The sequence below is a fragment of the Bombina bombina genome, chromosome 1 (genome assembly GCF_027579735.1).
Source record: "Bombina bombina isolate aBomBom1 chromosome 1, aBomBom1.pri, whole genome shotgun sequence".
Taxonomy (NCBI): Eukaryota; Metazoa; Chordata; class Amphibia; order Anura; family Bombinatoridae; genus Bombina; species Bombina bombina.
In genome coordinates, this window is record NC_069499.1 from 305,348,741 (window position 1) to 305,369,897 (window position 21,157).

At 40.1% G+C, this 21,157-nt stretch overlaps 1 protein-coding gene across 1 annotated transcript in view; it reads left to right on the top strand.

Annotated features, from left to right (window-relative positions):
- The window catches only part of CLASP1 (cytoplasmic linker associated protein 1), a 905,754-nt gene that overhangs the window by 708,667 nt on the left and 175,930 nt on the right, over nt 1-21,157 (top strand). The window contains exon 29 of the mRNA XM_053712150.1: nt 8,217-8,360. Coding sequence (XP_053568125.1) covers nt 8,217-8,360 — 144 coding nt within the window. The remainder of the gene's footprint in view (nt 1-8,216; nt 8,361-21,157) is intronic.

Genomic DNA, 21,157 nt, shown 5'->3' on the forward strand with positions numbered 1-21,157 from the left:
CTTAAAATTGCATGCTCTATCTGAATCATGAAAGAAAATATTTGGGTTTAGTATTCCTTTAAGCTACTATTTACATTTTTATCAGATAAATGGAATACCTTTTAAAATTTCCCAATAAAATTATTTATTTTTAGTGACATTTCTTAGTAACAATTTTAGACACTTAAATGGTTAGATTGTGATGATGCATCTTGTAGTTTCTGAAAGTGTTTGTATAAAGTAAGTCATAATACATTAATCATCATTGGAATTGTAGTGTCTGCAGTGAGCTCATTATCCACTTTCTGCGGGTGTAGTCACTTAATCTGTTCGCCATCCACAATGACTGCTCTGTTATGCAGAGGCATTATGTTAAGTCTGTCTCACTAATTGTTAAATGTATACTTTATAGCAAGAGAACGCATTTTGTGTATTGGTATCCATGTTTGAGTTGTGCATAGATTGCATGCTTGTGTTTCATAGCGGATGCTAAAATAATTTAACAATGGTTTTTTATGTTGCATGGTCCATCTTTGTTTTCTGCATTGATTTTAAAAAGTTATTTAGATTAATAATTCTTAAAAGGTTGTGGTCGATAAGTTAATGCTATGTTAAAGGTCTCTGTTAACGACTCTTTTAAAGTATGCTGTCTTTACTTCCATATCCTCAAAGCCCAGAAACTTTATTTTTCATTTATAGCATTATCAGTGGAACGATTGCAGCTACGTGAATATAAACTGGAAATCCCATCAACATTTAGTTCTGAAATGTATTTTAAAGTTTTGAGAAATCTTATATTCATGAATCCAACTTTCAAGTTAATTAATGCTGCTCATCATAGTGGTGGTAAACCTATTTAATTTTAAATTGAAATCCTTGATTTTAAATATGTATCTTTTTTTACGAAGATCGTCCCTGAAAGGGTTAATTTTTCGGATACTCCCGCCTACCTACTCCAAATATAGCTCTTTTTTTCAGTCAGTGATGTATTCACCCATCATCTAATCATTGTGTGTGCCAAACGGCAAGAATCAAGCCCTGCCTCTTCTATCTATATTTTATTGCACACATGCGTACTTTACCTTCAATGGTAAACAGCGATTCTAAACAATAGCTCAGAATAGATGTTAACAAGTTACAGATGGAGGCATTGGCTGCATCGTCTGATCTAAGATATTGCTCATTTTTATATCTCACTCATATATAAAGTAGGCAAGGAGAAATTCTAGTAAAATATATCATAAGTGAATTACAATTTTTATAGTAATTTTATACACGATCAGGGATATACTATTGCATTACATAGTAGGTCTTACAGCATTGTGCGAGATGTAAAAATATTTATATTGATGATAATATACATTTATTAAAATATATTAAGCAAAGGATGTACTTTAAACTTTAGAATTTCGGATCATAAATTATTTTTATACACCAAACTCTTATAATTTGCAAGTTACAAACAGGAATAACGTTCTCCTTAAAGGGACAGTCTACACCAGAATTTTTATTGTTTTAAAATATAGATAATCTCTTTATTACCCATTCCCTAGTTTTGCATAACCAACACAGTTATATTAATACACTTTTTACCTCTGTGATTAAATAATTTTAAGCCTCTGCAAACTGCCCCCTTATTTCAGTTCTTTTGACAGACTTGCATTTTAGCCAATCAGTGCTGGCTCCTAGGTAACTCCACGTGCATGAGCACAGTGCTATCTATTTGACACACATGAACGAACACCCTGGTGAAAAACTGTCAAAATGCTTTCAAAATAGAGGCGGCCTTGAAGGTCTAAGAAATTAGCATATGAACCTCCTAGGTTTACCTTTCAACTAAGAATACTAAGAGAACAAAGCATAATTTGGTGATAAAAGTAAATTGGAAAAGTGTTTAAAATGACATGCCCTATCTGAAAGTTTATTTTGGACTAGACTGTCCCTTTAATATACAAGCCGTTAGCTCTCCAAGTAAACAATGAAGCTTGTGCTTTCTTGTTTACATTGGAGTAGCTTTCGAGAAAAGCACATGCACATTAGCTCTGGTATATGGAAAGCACATTGAGGTATACATAGAGAGCGGTTAAGTCTGCTCTTTATGTCGCTCTGGATCATCTAGAACAGGGTTCTTCAAACTTTTTTCCCCAAGACCCAGTGCCATGGCACCACATATCTTTTATGACCCTATTTTTATGCTTGGTTGTGAAAATTTCAGAAGTAATATTCAACAAGATAGCTGCAATATTTGTCAAAGTGACTAAAATGTGTGCGACTTTATTCCTGATTGTAGTCAAACTTGAATGTGTTGTAAAAGGTAATAACACACAACACACTCTGCTACAACACACATGACACACACACTTTCATACACCACACACACACTCTCTCCCTCTCTCTCTCTCTCCTACACCACACACACACTCACTCTCCTACAACACACATCACACACTCTCTCCTACATAACACATACTCTCTCCTACACCACACACACACACTCTCCTACAACACACATCACACACACTCTCCTACAACACACATCACACACACTTTCATACACCACACACACACACACTCCTACAACACACATCACACACACACTTTCATACACTACACACACACACACACACACTCTCTCTCTCTCCTACACCACACACATCACACACATCACACATCACTCTCTCTCCTACAACACACATACTCTCTCCTACATCACACACACTTTCATACACCACACATCACACACACTTTCATACACCACACACACACACACACACTCTCTCCTACAATACACATAACACACACTTTCATACACACACTCTCTCTCCTACAACACACATCACACACACACACTTTAATACACCGCACACACACACACTCTCTTACAACACACATCACACACACTTTCATATACCACACATCACACACACACTCTCCTACAACACACATCACACACACACTCTTTAATACACCGCGCATACACACACACTCTCTTACAACACACATCACACACACTTTCATATACCACACATCACACACACACTCTCCTACAACACACATCACACACACACACTTTAATACACCGCGCACACACACACACTCTCTTACAACACACATCACACACACTTTCATATACCACACATCACACACACTCTCTCCTACAACACACATCACACACACTTTCATGCACCACACACACACACACACTCTCTCTCTCCTACAACACACATCACACACACTTTCATACACCACACACACACTCCTACAACTCATATACTCGATACGCCCCAGTAAACATGGTGTTGCGACCCAGAAATGGGCCCAGACTTTGATTTATATCATTAATATCCTGCATGTTGAATCTAGAAAGGTCTTGCAGGTAAAGTTATTAATTAGTACATCAGTTTGTGTTTTTTAGTTACCCAATCAAATTATGTACAGTATGTGTTTGTGTGTATTTCTTTTTTTTTTTTTAAATGTTCAGGAGAATCACTTTTACAAAATAATTTTAGTTTGCTGAAATACCCAGCAATGGATAAAATCTACCATACTAAATAATAATAAAAAAAAAAAATGTATTTTTATGTTGAGTTGTTTAACCTTCGATGCAACTTCCTAATCTACAAGGGTTTCATCGGAAAACAAAACCCCCCAAAAATAATGTAACGGAGAGATAATAAACATCAAAATTACATTTATGGAGAAAATTAGTATTAAAAAAAATCTCTTCTCCATTAAAATATTATATTTTAAAACTACATAAAATTCTGATTTCACATTTGGGTGATGTAGTCTATTTTGTCAGTGTATACCTGCTCTCACCTATATCCAATTTCAGTATAGGGAAATCTGATTAAAAGAAAAAAAAAAAAAAAAACACAAAATGCACTTTATATAAATAACTTAAATTGGCTGAGAACTTACACCCCCCCCCCCTTTAAACAACTCTGAAGACTGACTAAAGTATGTTTGCTCTTGCTTTGAACAGTTGGTACATGAGCTCATGCACTGATATAATCAATTACTGTGTCACATGCTCAAATAAACCACATACTGTACTGCAGAATGTGATATGTACTGGAAAATTGCAAAAGAAGCAATTATAATAAATATACATTTATGTATACACACATAATAGATAACATTAGATTCAGAGCAGGAGGTTTAAAAAAATAAATACATTTTTTATATGCAACATACAAAAACATTTACTCCCATATCCTTTTAGAAAAATAATATCCATAGATCATGGCTTGTTTTGCATTTAATTTTCACTTTAACTTATTTTTTATTTGCATCTACACCCAAAGACCCTCGTAAGCATTTTCTCCAACATAGGTGTGTCCGGTCCACGGCGTCATCCTTACTTGTGGGATATTCTCTTCCCCAACAGGAAATGGCAAAGAGCCCAGCAAAGCTGGTCACATGATCCCTCCTAGGCTCCGCCTTCCCCAGTCATTCTCTTTGCCGTTGCACAGGCAACATCTCCACGGAGATGGCTCAGAGTTTTTTGGTGTTTAAATGTAGTTTTTATTCTTCTATCAAGAGTTTGTTATTTTAAAATAGTGCTGGTATGTACTATTTACTCTGAAACAGAAAAGAGGACAGTGGAATGGGGATTATACAGATTTGTCCCCGACGATCCAAGTAGATCAGAGGACCAGAGATTCACTCCGTTGGTGGCTGACCCTGGACAACCTGTCCCAAGGGATGAGCTTCAGAAGACCAGAGTGGGTCATTGTAACGACCGACGCCAGCCTGGTGGGCTGGGGCGCGGTCTGGAAACACCTGAAGGCTCAGGGTCTATGGTCTCGGGAAGAATCTCTTCTCCCGATAAACATTCTGGAACTGAGAGCGATATTCAATGCTCTCAAGGCTTGGCCTCAACTAGCAAAGGCCAAATTCATAAGGTTTCAATCAGACAACATGACGACTGTTGCATATATCAACCATCAGGGGGGAACAAGGAGTTCCCTGGCGATGGAAGAAGTGACCAAAGTAATTCAATGGGCGGAGCTTCACTCCTGCCACTTGTCTGCAATCCACATCCCAGGAGTGGAAAATTGGGAAGCGGATTTTCTGAGTCGTCAGACATTTCATCCGGGGGAGTGGGAACTCCATCCGGAAATCTTTGCCCAAATAACTCAATTATGGGGCATTCCAGACATGGATCTGATGGCGTCTCGTCAGAACTTCAAGGTTCCTTGCTACGGGTCCAGATCCAGGGATCCCAAGGCGACTCTAGTAGATGCACTAGTAGCGCCCTGGACCTTCAACCTAGCTTATGTGTTCCCACTGTTTCCTCTCATTCCCAGGCTGGTAGCCAGGATCAATCAAGAAAGGGCTTCGGTGATCTTGATAGCTCCTGCGTGGCCACGCAGAACTTGGTATGCAGACCTGGTGAATATGTCATCGGCTCCACCATGGAAGCTACCTTTGAGACGGGACCTTCTTGTTCAAGGTCCGTTCGAACATCCGAATCTGGCATCACTCCAACTGACTGCTTGGAGATTGAACGCTTGATTTTATCAAAGCGTGGGTTCTCAGATTCTGTCATTGATACTCTTATTCAGGCTAGAAAGCCTGTAACTAGGAAAATTTACCATAAAGTATGGAAGAAATATATCTGTTGGTGCGAATCGAAAGGATTCCCATGGAACAGGGTAAAAATTCCTAAGATTCTATCCTTTCTACAAGAGGGTTTGGAGAAAGGATTATCTGCAAGTTCTTTGAAGGGACAGATTTCTGCTTTATCTGTTTTACTTCACAAGAAGCTGGCGGCTGTGCCAGATGTTCAGGCTTTTGTTCAGGCCCTGGTTAGAATCAAGCCTGTTTACAAACATTTGACTCCTCCTTGGAGTCTCAATTTAGTTCTTTCAGTTCTTCAAGGGGTTCCGTTTGAACCCTTACATTCCGTAGATATTAAGTTATTATCTTGGAAAGTTTTGTTTTTGGTTGCAATTTCTTCTGCTAGAAGAGTTTCAGAGTTATCTGCTCTGCAGTGTTCTCCTCCTTATCTGGTGTTCCATGCAGATAAGGTGGTTTTGCGTACTAAACCTGGTTTTCTTCCGAAAGTTGTTTCTAACAAAAATATTAACCAGGAGATAGTTGTGCCTTCTTTGTGTCCGAATCCAGTTTCAAAGAAGGAACGTTTGTTGCACAATTTGGATGTAGTTCGTGCTCTAAAATTCTATTTAGAGGCTACAAAGGATTTCAGACAAACATCTTCCTTGTTTGTTGTTTATTCTGGTAAAAGGAGAGGTCAAAAAGCAACTTCTACCTCTCTCTCTTTTTGGCTTAAAAGCATCATCAGATTGGCTTATGAGACTGCCGGACGGCAGCCTCCTGAAAGAATCACAGCTCATTCCACTAGGGCTGTGGCTTCCACATGGGCCTTCAAGAACGAGGCTTCTGTTGATCAGATATGTAAGGCAGCGACTTGGTCTTCACTGCACACTTTTACCAAATTTTACAAATTTGATACTTTTGCTTCTTCTGAGGCTATTTTTGGGAGAAAGGTCTTGCAAACCGTGGTGCCTTCCATCTAGGTGACCTGATTTGCTCCCTCCCATCATCCGTGTCCTAAAGCTTTGGTATTGGTTCCCACAAGTAAGGATGACGCCGTGGACCGGACACACCTATGTTGGAGAAAACAGAATTTATGTTTACCTGATAAATTACTTTCTCCAACGGTGTGTCCGGTCCACGGCCCGCCCTGGTTTTTTAATCAGGTCTGATGATTTAATTTCTCTAACTACAGTCACCACGGTATCATATGGTTTCTCCTATGCAAATATTCCTCCTTTACGTCGGTCGAATGACTGGGGAAGGCGGAGCCTAGGAGGGATCATGTGACCAGCTTTGCTGGGCTCTTTGCCATTTCCTGTTGGGGAAGAGAATATCCCACAAGTAAGGATGACGCCGTGGACCGGACACACCGTTGGAGAAAGTAATTTATCAGGTAAACATAAATTCTGTTTTTGTTGCAATCCGGGGCCTTTTGCTAAATAATAGTGATCAGGTTTAATACAGTAGGTTTTATCATAAATATTACATTTAATTTTATCACACTGTTCATATTCTGTTTCCTTTTTTTTTTTTTTTACAACTGTAATCTATTTTTATATTCAGTTTTATTTCTTTGCAATATGCTTAACATATCAACATAATAAAAATGAAAGAGCAACAGTAGACCAAAGAAAATGGAATCTGCTTTCATAAAATGTACATTATTATGCCATTTAGAGCTGTATACAGAAATCTATAAAATTCTTGCAAACAGTTTATTGGGAGATGTTTAGTTAATGAGCAGTTTTAGCCGTTGATGGATAAGTAAGCATCTTCACCTAGCTCTGCTGTAAATGTTTGAGCAAGCATTAGGCCAGAGCTAAATGTCGAAGCTTTGTTGCCATAGACATTTAACTTGACAGAAGACTGATTTAAAGTGCCATAAAACAGGTTGAGATCTGTGCATATCCTAAAAGGGCTAATTAATAAAAAATAGTTAGCATAAAATAATTGTTTAAAAATTGCTGGCAAGTATTTTAAAATAATTTTCAAAAATAAGCAAAATTAATTACATAGCTAAGCTGCCTGGAGCAGCGAACTCCACCCCTCTTATCATTGTTTAGACACAGGCATTATATTTCAATTGAGTTCACAGCTTCTAGGCATGCTCCAGGAGATGATCCCTATTCACTTTGCATTCTACCAAAAGATCAATAAACATAGATACAGCCATAAAAGGAATTGTGGGGGTGTGGGGGGGGGGGAGTTAGAGCTTTACCATTCAGAAACTAAAAAGGGTTAATGGCAAGGCACTGCAGTATAAATTTGCAGGTAAAGTAATTAAAGTACATATATTGTTTTGTCTCTATCCCAACTTGTTTTATGTCCCTTTAAATAAAACTTTTATCTGAATAAATGAAATACATTTACAGTTTGCTACTCCACATTTGTTACTCTTAAGTGCAGTAAATAATAGTTTGTTTTAAACCATAACACAATATTTGACATACCAACTATGAATACAACATCAAGGATTCTGCCAACTAATTATATATTTCTCCTCATAATTAATTATGTATTTTAAAGGTAATGTTAAAAATCATCTTATACAATTCTGTATCTATTCCAGTAAGTCACTGGTGTTCCTGTAAATACCATTTCAATCTAGAGGGTTTCTGTATGCTGATTTGTACTCTGTTTGTCACTACCTGAACCTTCCCATCTAATTTCAGGCTGCACAGATAGTCTTGATTTCCCTTTTTGAGCTAAATACACCTGAATTCACAATGTTACTGGGTGCCTTGCCGAAAACATTCCAGGACGGTGCTACCAAACTCCTGCACAACCATCTCAAGAACTCCAGCAATAGCAGCATGGTGAGTGGGTATACAGACTTCACACTTATTCTGTAAGTGTAACTTCTAGGATAGAGAGAGATCCAAAGTGTCAGCTGTGTAATTAATGTTCCAGAAATGAAAACGTTTAAAGGGCCACGATACCCAAATGTTTAAACACTTGAAAGTGATGTAGCATAGCTGTAAAAAGCGGACTAGGAAATATCACCTGAACATCTCTATGTAAAAAAAGAAATATATTTTACCTTAAAATGTCCTAAGTATTTACACCCCATTGTAAAGGCAAATCAGTATGCCTGTCCTGGGACAGGGAAGGGAGTGAGCCTCGTGCACACTCCTGTAATTTCCCTATTCAGTTTAAGGAAGTTTACTATGAAATCTCATGAGAGTTAAAGTGATATTCCAGCCAAAATTGGAAACCACATGGATGCATTTCAGTATTGAACGAAAGCATTTTTGTAATATACATGCATTAGCAAAAATACTTCCAATAAAAGCTATAGCTCTTTCAAAAGTGTATTTAAGTATGCACTGTGCACCCGCATTTTAAACACAGCACTTGCTCAGAGAGTCTAAGGTGCTTATACCATCTGGTAATTACTCAATTTTTTCATTGCTGACATGATACAATACAAGCCCCACAGATGAGCTGAACAGCTGCATTATTTAAAATGTGGGTGCAGTAAAAATATCTAGCTATGCTTCTCATGCACGTGCATAGAAAAATGTTAGCACTAAAACAGTAATACATTTACTAGAAGCATTTTTGCTAATACATGTATATTTCAAAGTTTTTTCTATTCAGAGATGTAATAAAGCTATGTGCGTTTACCTTTTGACTGGAATGTCCCTTTAATTGAAATCTAATGAGATCAAAGTAAAATAGTTTGTGACCTCGGCACTGTTGATGCTGATTGGCTGCAGTTCATTGTATTCATTTTTTTTTACCTGCAGCTGGACAGCAGCTGAAGTATAACTTTCTTTCATGTAATTGGCAAGAGTCCATGAGCTAGTGACGTATGGGATATACAATCTTACCAGGAGGGGCAAAGTTTCCCAAACCTCAAAATGCCTATAAATACACCCCTCACCACACCCACAATTCAGTTTTACAAACGTTGCCTTCTTTTGGAGGTGGTGAAGTAAGTTTGTGCTAAGATTTCTACGTTGATATGCGCTTCTCAGCATTTTGAAGCCCAAGTACAGTGAATGTCAGAGGGATGTGAAGGGAGTATCACCTATTGAATGCAATGGTTTTCCTCACGGGAGATCTATTTCATAGGTTCTCTGTTATCGGTCATAGAGATTCATCTCCTACTTCCCTTTTCAGATCTACGATATGCTCTCATATTCCATTACCCCTACTGATAACCGTTTCAGTACTGGTTTGGCTATCTGCTATATGTGGATGGGTGTCTTTTGGTAAGTATGTTTTCATTACTTAAGACACTCTCAGCTATGGTTTGGCACTTTATGTATTTTATAAAGTTCTAAATATATGTATTGTACTTATATTTGCCATGATTCAGGTTTTCAGTATATTTCCTTTTCCAGACTGTCAGTTTCATATCTGGGAAATGCTTTTTCTTAGGAATAATGTATTTCTTACCTGGGGTATAGTCTTTTTTTTTTTTCTCAATTGACTGTCTTTTAAATTCGAGGGCAGAATTAGGCTCGCGAGGGCGCAACATGCTAAAGTTTATTGCGTCATTCTTGGCGCGTGATTTTTTTGGCGCAAAGTTACGTTTGTTGACGCAATTTTGTAATTTCCGGCGTCTTAGTCGATGCTGAGTTCTTCACAAGGTTGCGTCTTCGTTGACGCGAGTGTGTCATTTTCGGACGTTTTTGGTGCCAAAAAATATTATTCAGTTTGTGTCGTGCGTCATACTTGGCGCCAAATATTTTCATTATTTAAGACCCCATTCCTATATGCCTCTTGCCTTTTTTCTATGTCAGAGGGCTATTCTGTTTGCATTTTTCCCATTCCTGAAACTGCCATATAAGGAAATTGATAATTTTGCTTTATATGTTGTTTTTTCTCTTACATTTGCAAGATGTTTCAATCTGATCCTGTCTCAGAAATCACTGTTGGAACCCTGCTGCCTTATAACAGTTCTACCAAAGCCAAGTGCATTTGTTGTAAACTTGTGGAGGTTATACCTCCAGCTGTGGTTTGTAATAGTTGTCATGATAAACTTTTACAGGGCCTATGAATACCCAAAAAGTTCCCTCGCCCACCAGGCGAGTAAATCACAAAATTTACCAGCCCGCAAGAAACTTTAGTCGCCCGTGCGTATCTGCATGTAGTGTGTGTGTATATATACAGTATTACCGTATTTAAAAAGGCAATATAAATAGCGTTATTGTAATCTCACAAAGCATTGCAGACAGAGGTCCCAATTTGAATGCTTTGCGAGCTGCTTACTACTTGGGATTTGAGTATTAGAAAAATATTTTCTAAAGTTAAAGCCTTTTCTCCAACATTGGTGTGTCCGGTCCACGGCGTCATCCATTACTTGTGGGAATATTCTCTTCCCTAACAGGAAATGGCAAAGAGCACAGCAAAAGCTGTCCATATAGCCCCTCCTTGGCTCCGCCCCCCCCAGTCATTCTCTTTGCCGCTCTGAACAAGTAGCATCTCCACGGAGATGGTGAAGAGTATGTGGTGTTTAGTTGTAGTTTTTTATTCTTCTATCAAAAGTTTGTTATTTTCAAATGGTACTGGTATGTACTATTTACTCTGAAACAGAAAGAGATGAAGAGTTCTGTTTAAAAGAGGAGTATGATTTTAGCAGCAGTAACTAAAATCAATTGCTGTTCCCACGCAGGACTGTTGAGCCTAGAGAACTTCAGTTGGGGGGAACAGTTTGCAGACTTTTCTGCTCAAGGTATGACTAGCCATTTTTCTAACAAGACTGTGTAATGCTGGAAGGCTGTCATTTTCCCTCATGGGGATTGGTAAGCCATTTTCTTAGACTCAGATAGAATAAAGGGCTTATTATGGGCTAATAACTGGTGGACACTTTTAAGGGCTAAATCGATTGTTTATTAAGTTATTATTAAGGTTTTGAAGTGGATTTCAAACTTTTTAATATTTGGGGAACGTTTTTATCGCCAGGCACTAGTTAAGACACCTTCCCAGTCAGGAAGGGCCTTTCTCTGTAGTAGGCAGAGCCTCATTTTCGCGCCATTATTGCGCAGTTTCTTTTGAGTGCAGTACATGCAGCTGCATGTGAGAGGGTCTGGTATCCACAGAAAACGTTTCTAGAAGGCTGGAATTGGTATCGTATACCCCCCTGGGATAAGTGAAGTCGCAGCAAAGGCTGTGGCTGGGACTGTAGTGGGGTTAAATTGCAAAACTGCTCCGGTTTCCGCATTTTAAGGGTTAACAGCTTCAAAATTGGGGTGCAATACTTTGAATGCATTAAGACACTGTGGTGAAATTTTGGTAAAGTTTGGATAATTCCTTCATAGTTTTTCACATATTCAGTAATAAAGTGTGCCCTGTTTAACATTTAAAGAGACAGTAACGGTTTTGTTTAAAAACGTTTTTTGTGCTTTATTAACCAGTTTAAGCCTGTTTAACATGTCTGTACCTTCAGATAAGTCATGTTCTGTATGTATGGAGGCCAAGGTGGTTGCTCCTTCAAATGTATGTGATAATTGTGCCATAGCGTCCAAACAAAGTAAGGACAGTACTGTCACATTTAGTAAGGTTGCCCAGGATGATTCCTCAGAGGAAGGAAGTAGGGATAGTTCTGCATCCTCTCCTTCTGTGTCTATACCAGTTATGCCCGCGCAGGCGACCCCTAGTACTTCTAGCGCGCCAATGCTTGTTACTATGAAACAATTGACGGCAGTAATGGATAACTCCATAGCTAATATTTTATCCAAAATGCCAGCATTTCAGAGAAAGCGCGATTGCTCTGTTTTAAACACTGTAGAGCAGGAGGGCGCTGATGATAATTTATCTGTCATACCCTCAAACCAGTCTGAAGTGGCAGTGAGGGAGGGTTTGTCAGATGGAGAAATTTCTGATACAGGAAGAATTTCTCAGCAGGCAGAACCTGATGTTGTGACATTTAAATTTAAATTAGAGCATCTCCGCGCATTACTTAAGGAGGTGCTATCTACTCTGGATGATTGTGACAATCTGGTCATCCCAGAAAAATTGTGCAAGATGGACAAGTTCCTAGAGGTCCCGGTGCACCCTGATGCCTTTCCGATACCTAAAAGGGTGGCGGACATTGTGAATAAGGAGTGGGAGAAGCCAGGCATACCTTTTGTCCCTCCTCCTATATTTAAGAAATTGTTCCCCATGGTTGACCCCAGGAAGGACACATGGCAAACAAGCCCCTAAGGTCAAGGGGGCGGTTTCTACACTAGCCAAACGCACGACCATTCCCATTGAGGACAATTGTGCTTTCAAAGATCCTATGGATAAAAAATTGGAGGGCTTGCTTAAAAAGATTTTTGTACAGCAAGGATACCTCCTTCAACCTATTTCGTGCATTATTCCTGTGACTACAGCGGCGTGGTTCTGGTTCGAGGAACTGGAAAAGTCGCTCAGTAGGGAGACTCCATATGAGGAGGTCATGGCACTTAAGTTAGCTAATTCCTTTGTTTTAGACGCCGCTTTGCAGTTAGCGAAATTAGCGGCGAAAAATTCAGGGTTTGCAATTGTGGCGCGTAGAGCGCTCTGGCTAAAGTCTTGGTCGGCGGATGTATCTTCCAAGACAAAATTGCTTAATATTCCTTTCAAAGGTAAGACCCTTTTTGGGCCAGAATTGAAGGAAATTATTTCAGATATCACTGGGGGAAAGGGCCATGCCCTCCTACAAGATAGGCCTTTCAAGGCTAAGAATAAGTCCAATTTTCGTTCATTTCGCAACTTCAGGAACGGACCGGCTTCTAACTCTGCAGCCTCTAGACAAGAGGGTAACGCTTCCCAGACTAAACCAGCTTGGAAACCAATGCAAGGCTGGAACAAGGGTAAACAAGCCAAGAAGCCTGCTGCTGCTACCAAAACAGCATGAAGGGGTAGCCCCCGATCTGGGACCGGATCTAGTAGGGGGCAGACTCTCTCTCTTTGCTCAGGCTTGGGCAAGAGATGTTCAGGATCCCTGGGCACTAGAAATAGTCTCTCAGGGTTATCTTCTAGAATTCAAGGAACTACCCCCAAGGGGAAGGTTCCACATTTCTCACTTATCTTCAAACCAAATAAAGAGACAGGCATTCTTACATTGTGTAGAAGACCTGTTAAAGATGAGTGATACACCCAGTTCCAACTGTGGAACAAGGTCAGGGGTTTTACTCAAATCTGTTTGTAGTTCCCAAAAAAGAGGGAACCTTCAGACCAATTCTGGATTTAAAAATTCTAAACAAATTTCTCAGAGTTCCATCGTTCAAAATGGAAACCATTCGAACAATTTTACCTGCAATCCAGAAGGGTCAATATATGACTACCGTGGATTTAAAGGATGCGTATCTACATATTCCTATCCACAAAGATCATCATCAGTTCCTAAGGTTCGCCTTTCTGGACAAACATTATCAGTTCGTGGCTCTTCCATTCGGACTAGCCACTGCTCCCAGAATTTTCACAAAAGTGCTCGGGTCCCTTCTAGCGGTTCTAAGACCAAGGGGCATTGCAGTGGCACCTTACCTGGACGACATTCTAATTCAAGCGTCGTCTCTTTCCAAGGCAAAGGCTCATACAGACATCGTTCTAGCCTTTCTCAGATCTCACGGGTGGAAGGTGAACGTAGAAAAGAGTTCCCTGTATCCGTCGACAAGAGTTCCCTTTTTGGGAACAATAATAGATTCTTTAGAAATGAAGATCTTCTTGACAGAAGTCAGAAAGTCAAAGCTTCGAAACGCTTGTCAAGTTCTTCTCTCTATTCTACAGCCTTCCATAGCTCAGTGCATGGAAGTAGTAGGGTTGATGGTGGCAGCAATGGATATAGTTCCTTTTGCTCGAATTCATCTAAGACCATTACAACTGTGCATGCTCAAGCAGTGGAATGGGGATTATACAGACTTGTCCCCAAAGATTCAAGTAGACCAGATAACCAGAGACTCACTCCGTTGGTGGTTGTCCCAGGATCACCTGTCTCAGGGAATGAGTTTCCGCAGACCAAGGTGGGTCATTGTCACGACCGACGCCAGTCTATTAGGCTGGGGCGCGGTCTGGGACTCCCTGAAAGCTCAGGGTCTATGGTCTCGGGAAGAGTCTCTTCTTCCGATAAACATACTGGAACTGAGAGCGATATTCAATGCTCTCCAGGCTTGGCCTCAACTAGCGAAGGCCGGATTCATAAGATTCCAGTTGGACAACATGACGACTGTAGCTTACATCAATCATCAGGGGGGAACAAAGAGTTCCTTGGCGATGAGAGAGGTATCCAAAATCATCAAATGGGCGGAGGATCACTCCTGCCACCTATCTGCAATCCACATCCCAGGAGTAGACAACTGGGAGGCGGATTACCTGAGTCGTCAGACTTTCCATCCGGGGGAGTGGGAACTCCACCCGGAGGTGTTTGCCCAGTTGACTCAATTATGGGGCATTCCAGACATGGATCTGATGGCGTCCCGTCAGAACTTCAAGGTTCCTTGCTACGGGTCCAGATCCAGGGATCCCAAGGCGACTCTAGTGGATGCATTAGTGGCGCCTTGGTTGTTCAACCTAGCTTATGCGTTTCCACCGTTCCCTCTCCTCCCCAGGCTTGTAGCCAGGATCAAACAGGAGAAGGCCTCTGTGATTCTGATAGCTCCTGTGTGGCCGCGCAGGACTTGGTATGCAGACCTGGTGAATATGTCATCGGCTCCACCATGGAAGCTACCTTTGAGACAGGATCTTCTAATACAAGGTCCATTCGAACATCCAAATCTAGTTTCTCTACAGCTGACTGCTTGGAAATTGAACGTTTGATTTTATCCAAGCGTGGGTTTTCAGATTCTGTGATAGATACTCTGGTCCAAGCCAGAAAACCTGTGACTTGAAAGATTTACCATAAAATATGGAAAAGATATATCTGTTGGTGTGAATCCAAGGGATTCTCCTGGAGTAAGATTAAAATTCCTAAGATCCTCTCCTTTCTTCAAGACGGTTTGGATAAGGGATTGTCAGCGAGTTCTCTAAAAGGACATATTTCTGCTTTATCTGTCTTGTTACACAAACGACTGGCAGCTGTGCCAGATATACAAGCTTTTGTACAGGCTTTGGTCAGAATCAAGCCTGTTTACAGACCTTTGACTCCTCCTTGGAGTCTAAATTTAGTTCTTTCAGTTCTTCAAGGGGTTCCGTTTGAACCTCTACATTCCATAGATATCAAGTTACTATCTTGGAAAGTTCTGTTTTTGGTTGCTATTTCTTCTGCAAGAAGAGTTTCTGAATTATCTGCTTTGCAGTGTAATCCACCCTATCTGGTGTTCCATGCAGATAAGGTCGTTTTGCGTACTAAGCCTGGTTTTCTTCCGAAAGTTGTTTCCAACAGGAATATTAACCAGGAAATAGTTGTTCCTTCTCTGTGTCCGAATCCAGTTTCAAAGAAGGAACGTTTGTTACACAATTTAGATGTAGTTCGTGCTTTAAAGTTCTATTTAGAAGCAACTAAGGATTTTAGACAAACCTCATCTTTGTTTTTCGTTTACTCTGGTAAGAGGAGAGGACAAAAAGCTACGGCTACCTCTCTGTCTTTCTGGCTGAAAAGCATTATCCGATTGGCTTATGAGACTGCCGGACGGCAGTCTCCTGAACGAATCACAGCTCACTCCACTAGAGCTGTGGCTTCCACATGGGCCTTCAAGAACGAGGCTTCTGTTGATCAGATATGTAAGGCAGCGACTTGGTCTTCTCTGCACACTTTTGCCAAATTTTACAAATTTGATACTTTTGCTTCTTCGGAGGCTGTTTTTGGGAGAAAGGTCTTGCATGCCGTGGTGCCTTCCATTTAGGTAACCTGATTTGCTCCCTCCCTTCATCCGTGTCCTAAAGCTTTGGTATTGGTTCCCACAAGTAATGGATGACGCCGTGGACCGGACACACCAATGTTGGATAAAACAGAATTTATGCTTACCTGATAAATTACTTTCTCCAACGGTGTGTCTGGTCCACGGCCCGCCCTGGTTTTTTAATCAGGTTTGAAAAATTTCTTTCTCTATACACTACAGTCACCACGGCACCCTATAGTTTCTCCTTTTTTTCTCCTAACCGTCGGTCGAATGACTGGGGGGGCGGAGCCAAGGAGGGGCTATATGGACAGCTTTTGCTGTGCTCTTTGCCATTTCCTGTTAGGGAAGAGAATATTCCCACAAGTAATGGATGACGCCGTGGACCGAACACACCGTTGGAGAAAGTAATTTATCAGGTAAGCATAAATTCTGTTTTTATTATCACCAGCTACAAAAAAACAGGGATACTATCTTTGTAATACTGTATGTACAGTCTTGACTTATTTTCCACTAAGGGTAAAAAAAGAGAGATATATAATTGAGCTGTTTTTTTTTTTACTTCAGCATATGTGGGGTCACGATTGACTAAGTATATTTAATGCTGTCACCCTTCAACCTATAGCGCTTTGACATAACGAGCATGTTAAAAACACTTTTTTCCCCCTTTCTGCCCGACTGCCTTTCAACTACTAGAACGACCGTCAGTGCCGCACTAGCAGATTTGACTGGGTGCATGGAGATGGTATATTCTCTACAAATTGGTAAAGTCAGTTTTTGAAGCATCAGTAGCGTCCAGAAAAATTGTGCAGTGCTCTATATTGTTATAGTAGGCAGCTTGCTCGTGTACATTGTGCTGAAGTTCTGCAGAGGACCCTGGAGTACGTTGGCATAATGTACGTGAGCAAGCTGCCTACCATAACTATATAGTCACTTTAACCCATACTTCATTCATACACACACAGAGAAGAAACACTCACGGCTCTAGCAGGATGTCTTCCCGTGCAGACAACCTTAGGGGTGGGAAGTAGCAACTGACAAGGAAGAGACCAAGAGCCATGGAGATAAGGGGAGGTCTTTGAATGCATTTAACAGAAAGAACCTCCCCTTTCTACCCTCCTTTCCCATGTGTGCGCATATTTGAAAGGCAATTTGAGATTTTTTATTATTGCTTCTTATATCCCACTTAAAATGTCAGGTCGCCGCTCGGACTGGTAACTTCAAAATTTTACTTGCCCGCAAGAAATTTAGGTCACCATTGGCGACTGGACCAGTCTATTCATATGCCCTGCTTTTACATGCAGAGAATGTATCCATCAGTAGTAGTTCATTACCTGTTACTGTTCCCTCAACATCTAATACACAAGATATAACTGTAAATTTAAAAGAATGTATTTCTGATTCTATTCAGAAGGCTTTGTCTGCCATTCCGCCTTCTAATAAACGTAAAAGGTCTTTTAAAACTTCTCATAAAGTTGATGAAATTTCAAATGACCAGCAACATACTGAATTATCCTTCTCTGATGAGGATCTATCTGATTCAGAAGATCCTGCCTCAGATATTGACACTGACAAATAGTCTTATTTATTTAAAATGTAGTATATTCGTTCTTTGTTAAAAGAATTTTTGATTACATTGGATATGGAGGAATCTAGTCCTCTTGACATTAAAACTAGTAAACGTTTAAATTCTGTTTATAAACCTCCTGGGGTTATGCCAGAAGTTTTTCCAGTTCCTGATGCTATTTCTGATATTTCTAAGGAATGGAATAGGCCTGGTACTTCTTTTATTCCTTCTTCAAGGTTTAAAACATTGTATCCTTTTCCAGCAGTTTCTTTAGAGTTTTGGGAAAAGAATCCCCAAAGTTGATGGGGCTATCTCTACTCTTGCTAAACGTACTACTATTCCTACGGAAGATAGTACTTCTTTTAAAGATCCTTTAGATAGGAAACTTGAATCTTCTCTAAGGACAGCTTATTTATATTCAGGTCATCTTCTCAGGCCTGCAATTGCTTTGGCTGATGTTGCAGCTGCTTCAACTTTTTGGTTGGAAACTTTAGCGCAACAAGTCTCCGATCATGATTTGTCTAGCATTGTTAACTTGATTCAACATGCTAATTTTATTTGCGATGCCATTTTTGATATCATCAAAATTGATGTTAAATCAATGTCTTTAGCTATTTTAGCTAGAAGAGCTTTGTGGCTTAAATCTTGGAATGCTGATATGACTTCTAAGTCCAGATTGCTATCTCTTTCTTTCCAAGGTAATAAATTATTTGGTTCTCTGTTGGATTCAATAATTTCAACTGTCACTGGGGGGAAGGGTTTTTTTTGCCTCAGGATAAAAGACCTTCCGACAAAATAAGGAACAGAAACCTAATCCTTCCCCCAAGGAATCTGTTTCCAATTGGAAGCCTTCTTAAAATTGGAATAAATCCAAGCCATTTAAAAGATCAAAGCCAGCCCCCAAGTCCGCATGAGGGTGCGGCCCTCATTCCAGCTCAGCTGGTAGGGGCGGATTAAGATTTTTCAAAGATGTTTGGATCAATTCAGTCCGAAATCAATGGATTCAGAGTATTGTCTCTCAGGGGTACAGAATAGGATTCTCAGAGTAAGACCGACCATGAGAATATTTTTTCTCTCACGCATTCCAGCAAACCTAGTAAAGGTTTAGGCTTTCCTGAAGTGTGTTTCAGACCTGGAGTCATCAGGGGTAATCATGTCAGTTCTGTTTCAGGAACAGGGTCTGGGTTTTTATTCAAATCGATTCATTGTCCCAAAGAAAGAAAATTCATTCAGACCATTTTTGGATCTAAAAATTTTGAATCGATATGTAAGAGTACCAACTTTGAAAATGGTGACTATATGGACTATTCTGCCTTTTGTTCAGCAAGGGCATTATATGTCCACAATAGACTTACAGGATGCATATCTTCATATTCCGATTTATCCAGATAACTATCAGTTCCTGACATTCTCTTTTCTAGACAAGCATTACCAATTTGTTGTTCTTCCTTTTGGCCTAGCGACAGCTCCAATAATTTTTTCAAAGCTTCTCATGCCCTACTCTCTGTAATCAGAGAGCGGGGTATTGCGGTGTTTCCTTATTTGGACGATATCTTGGTACTTGCTCAGTCTTTACGTTCTGCAGAATCTCACACAAATCAACTAGTGTTGTTTCTTCAAAGACATGGTTGGAGGATCAATTTACCAAAAAGTTATTTGATTCCTCAGACAAGGGTAACCTTTTTAGGTTTCCAGATAGATTCAGTATCCATGACTTTGTCTCTAACAGACAAGAGATGTTTGATTGGTTGCAGTCTGTCGGAACCTTCAGTCTCAGTCATTCCCTTCAGTAGCTATGTGCATGGAAGTTTTAGGTCTCATGACTGCAGCATCGGACGCGATCCCCTTTGCTCGTTTTCATATGAGACCTCTCCAGCTTTGTATGCTGAACCAATGGTGCAGGGATTATACAAGGATATCACAATTAATATCCTTAAATCCCAATGTTTGACTTTCTCTGACTTGGTTGTTAGATCACCATCTAGGGGCCTCTTTCGTTCGTCCAACCTGGACTGTAATCACAACAGATGCGAGTCTTTCAGGTTGGGAAGCTGTTTGGGGATCTCTGACAGCACAAGGGGTTTGGAAATCTCAAGATTACCAATAAATATTTTGGAACTCCGTGCGATTCTCAGAGCTCTTCAGTTTTGGCCTCTGTTGAAGAGAGAACCGTTTATTTGTTTTCAGACAGACAATATCACAACTGTGGCATATGTCAATCATCAAGGTGGGATTTACAGTCCCCTAGCTATGAAAGAAGTATCTCGGATACTTATTTGGACGGAATCCAGCTCCTGTCTAATTTCTGTGGTTCATATCCCAGGTATAGACAATTGGGAAGCGGATTACCTCAGTTGTCAGACTTTACATCCAGGAGAGTGGTCTCTCTACCCGGATGTGTTTTCTCAAATTGTTCAGATGTGGGGGCTTCCAGAAATAGATCTGATGGCATCTCATCTAAACAAGAAACTTCCCAGGTACCTGTCCAGGTCCAGGGATCCTCGGGCGGAAGCAGTGGATGCGTTGACACTTCCTTGGTGTTATCAACCTGCTTATATTTCTCTTGTTAAGTGTATCCAGTCCACGGATCATCCATTACTTGTGGGATATTCTCCTTCCCAACAGGAAGTTGCAAGAGGATCACCCACAGCAGAGCTGCTATATAGCTCCTCCCCTCACTGCCATATCCAGTCATTCTCTTGCAACTCTCAACAAAGATGGACGTAGTAAGAGGAGAGTGGTGTATTATAGTTAGTTTTTTAACTTCAATCAAAAGTTTATTTTTAAATGGTACCGGAGTGTACTGTTTCATCTCAAGCAGCATTAGAAGAAGAATCTGCCTGTGATTTCTATGATCTTAGCAGAAGTAACTAAGATCCACTGCCGTTCTCACATATTCTGAGGAGTGAGGTAACTTCAGAGGGGGAATGGCGTGCAGGTTTTCCTGCAATAAGGTATGTGCAGTTAATATATTTCTAGGGATGGAATTTGCTAGAAAAATGCTGCTGATACCGGATTAATGTAAGTTTTATAAAAGTGTTATATAAAACGTTTGCTGGCATGTTTAATCGTTTTTATATATGTTTGGTGACAAAACATATTGTGGCCTAGTTTTTTTCCACATGGCTGGCTTGATTTTTGCCTAGAAACAGTTTCCTGAAGCTTTCCACTGTTGCAATATGAGTGGGAAGGGCCTATTTTAGTGCTTTTCTGTGCAGTTACAAATACTGACAGAGACATTCAGCTTCCCTCTGCATGATACAGGACATCTCTGAAGGGCTCAAAAGGCTTCAAAGTC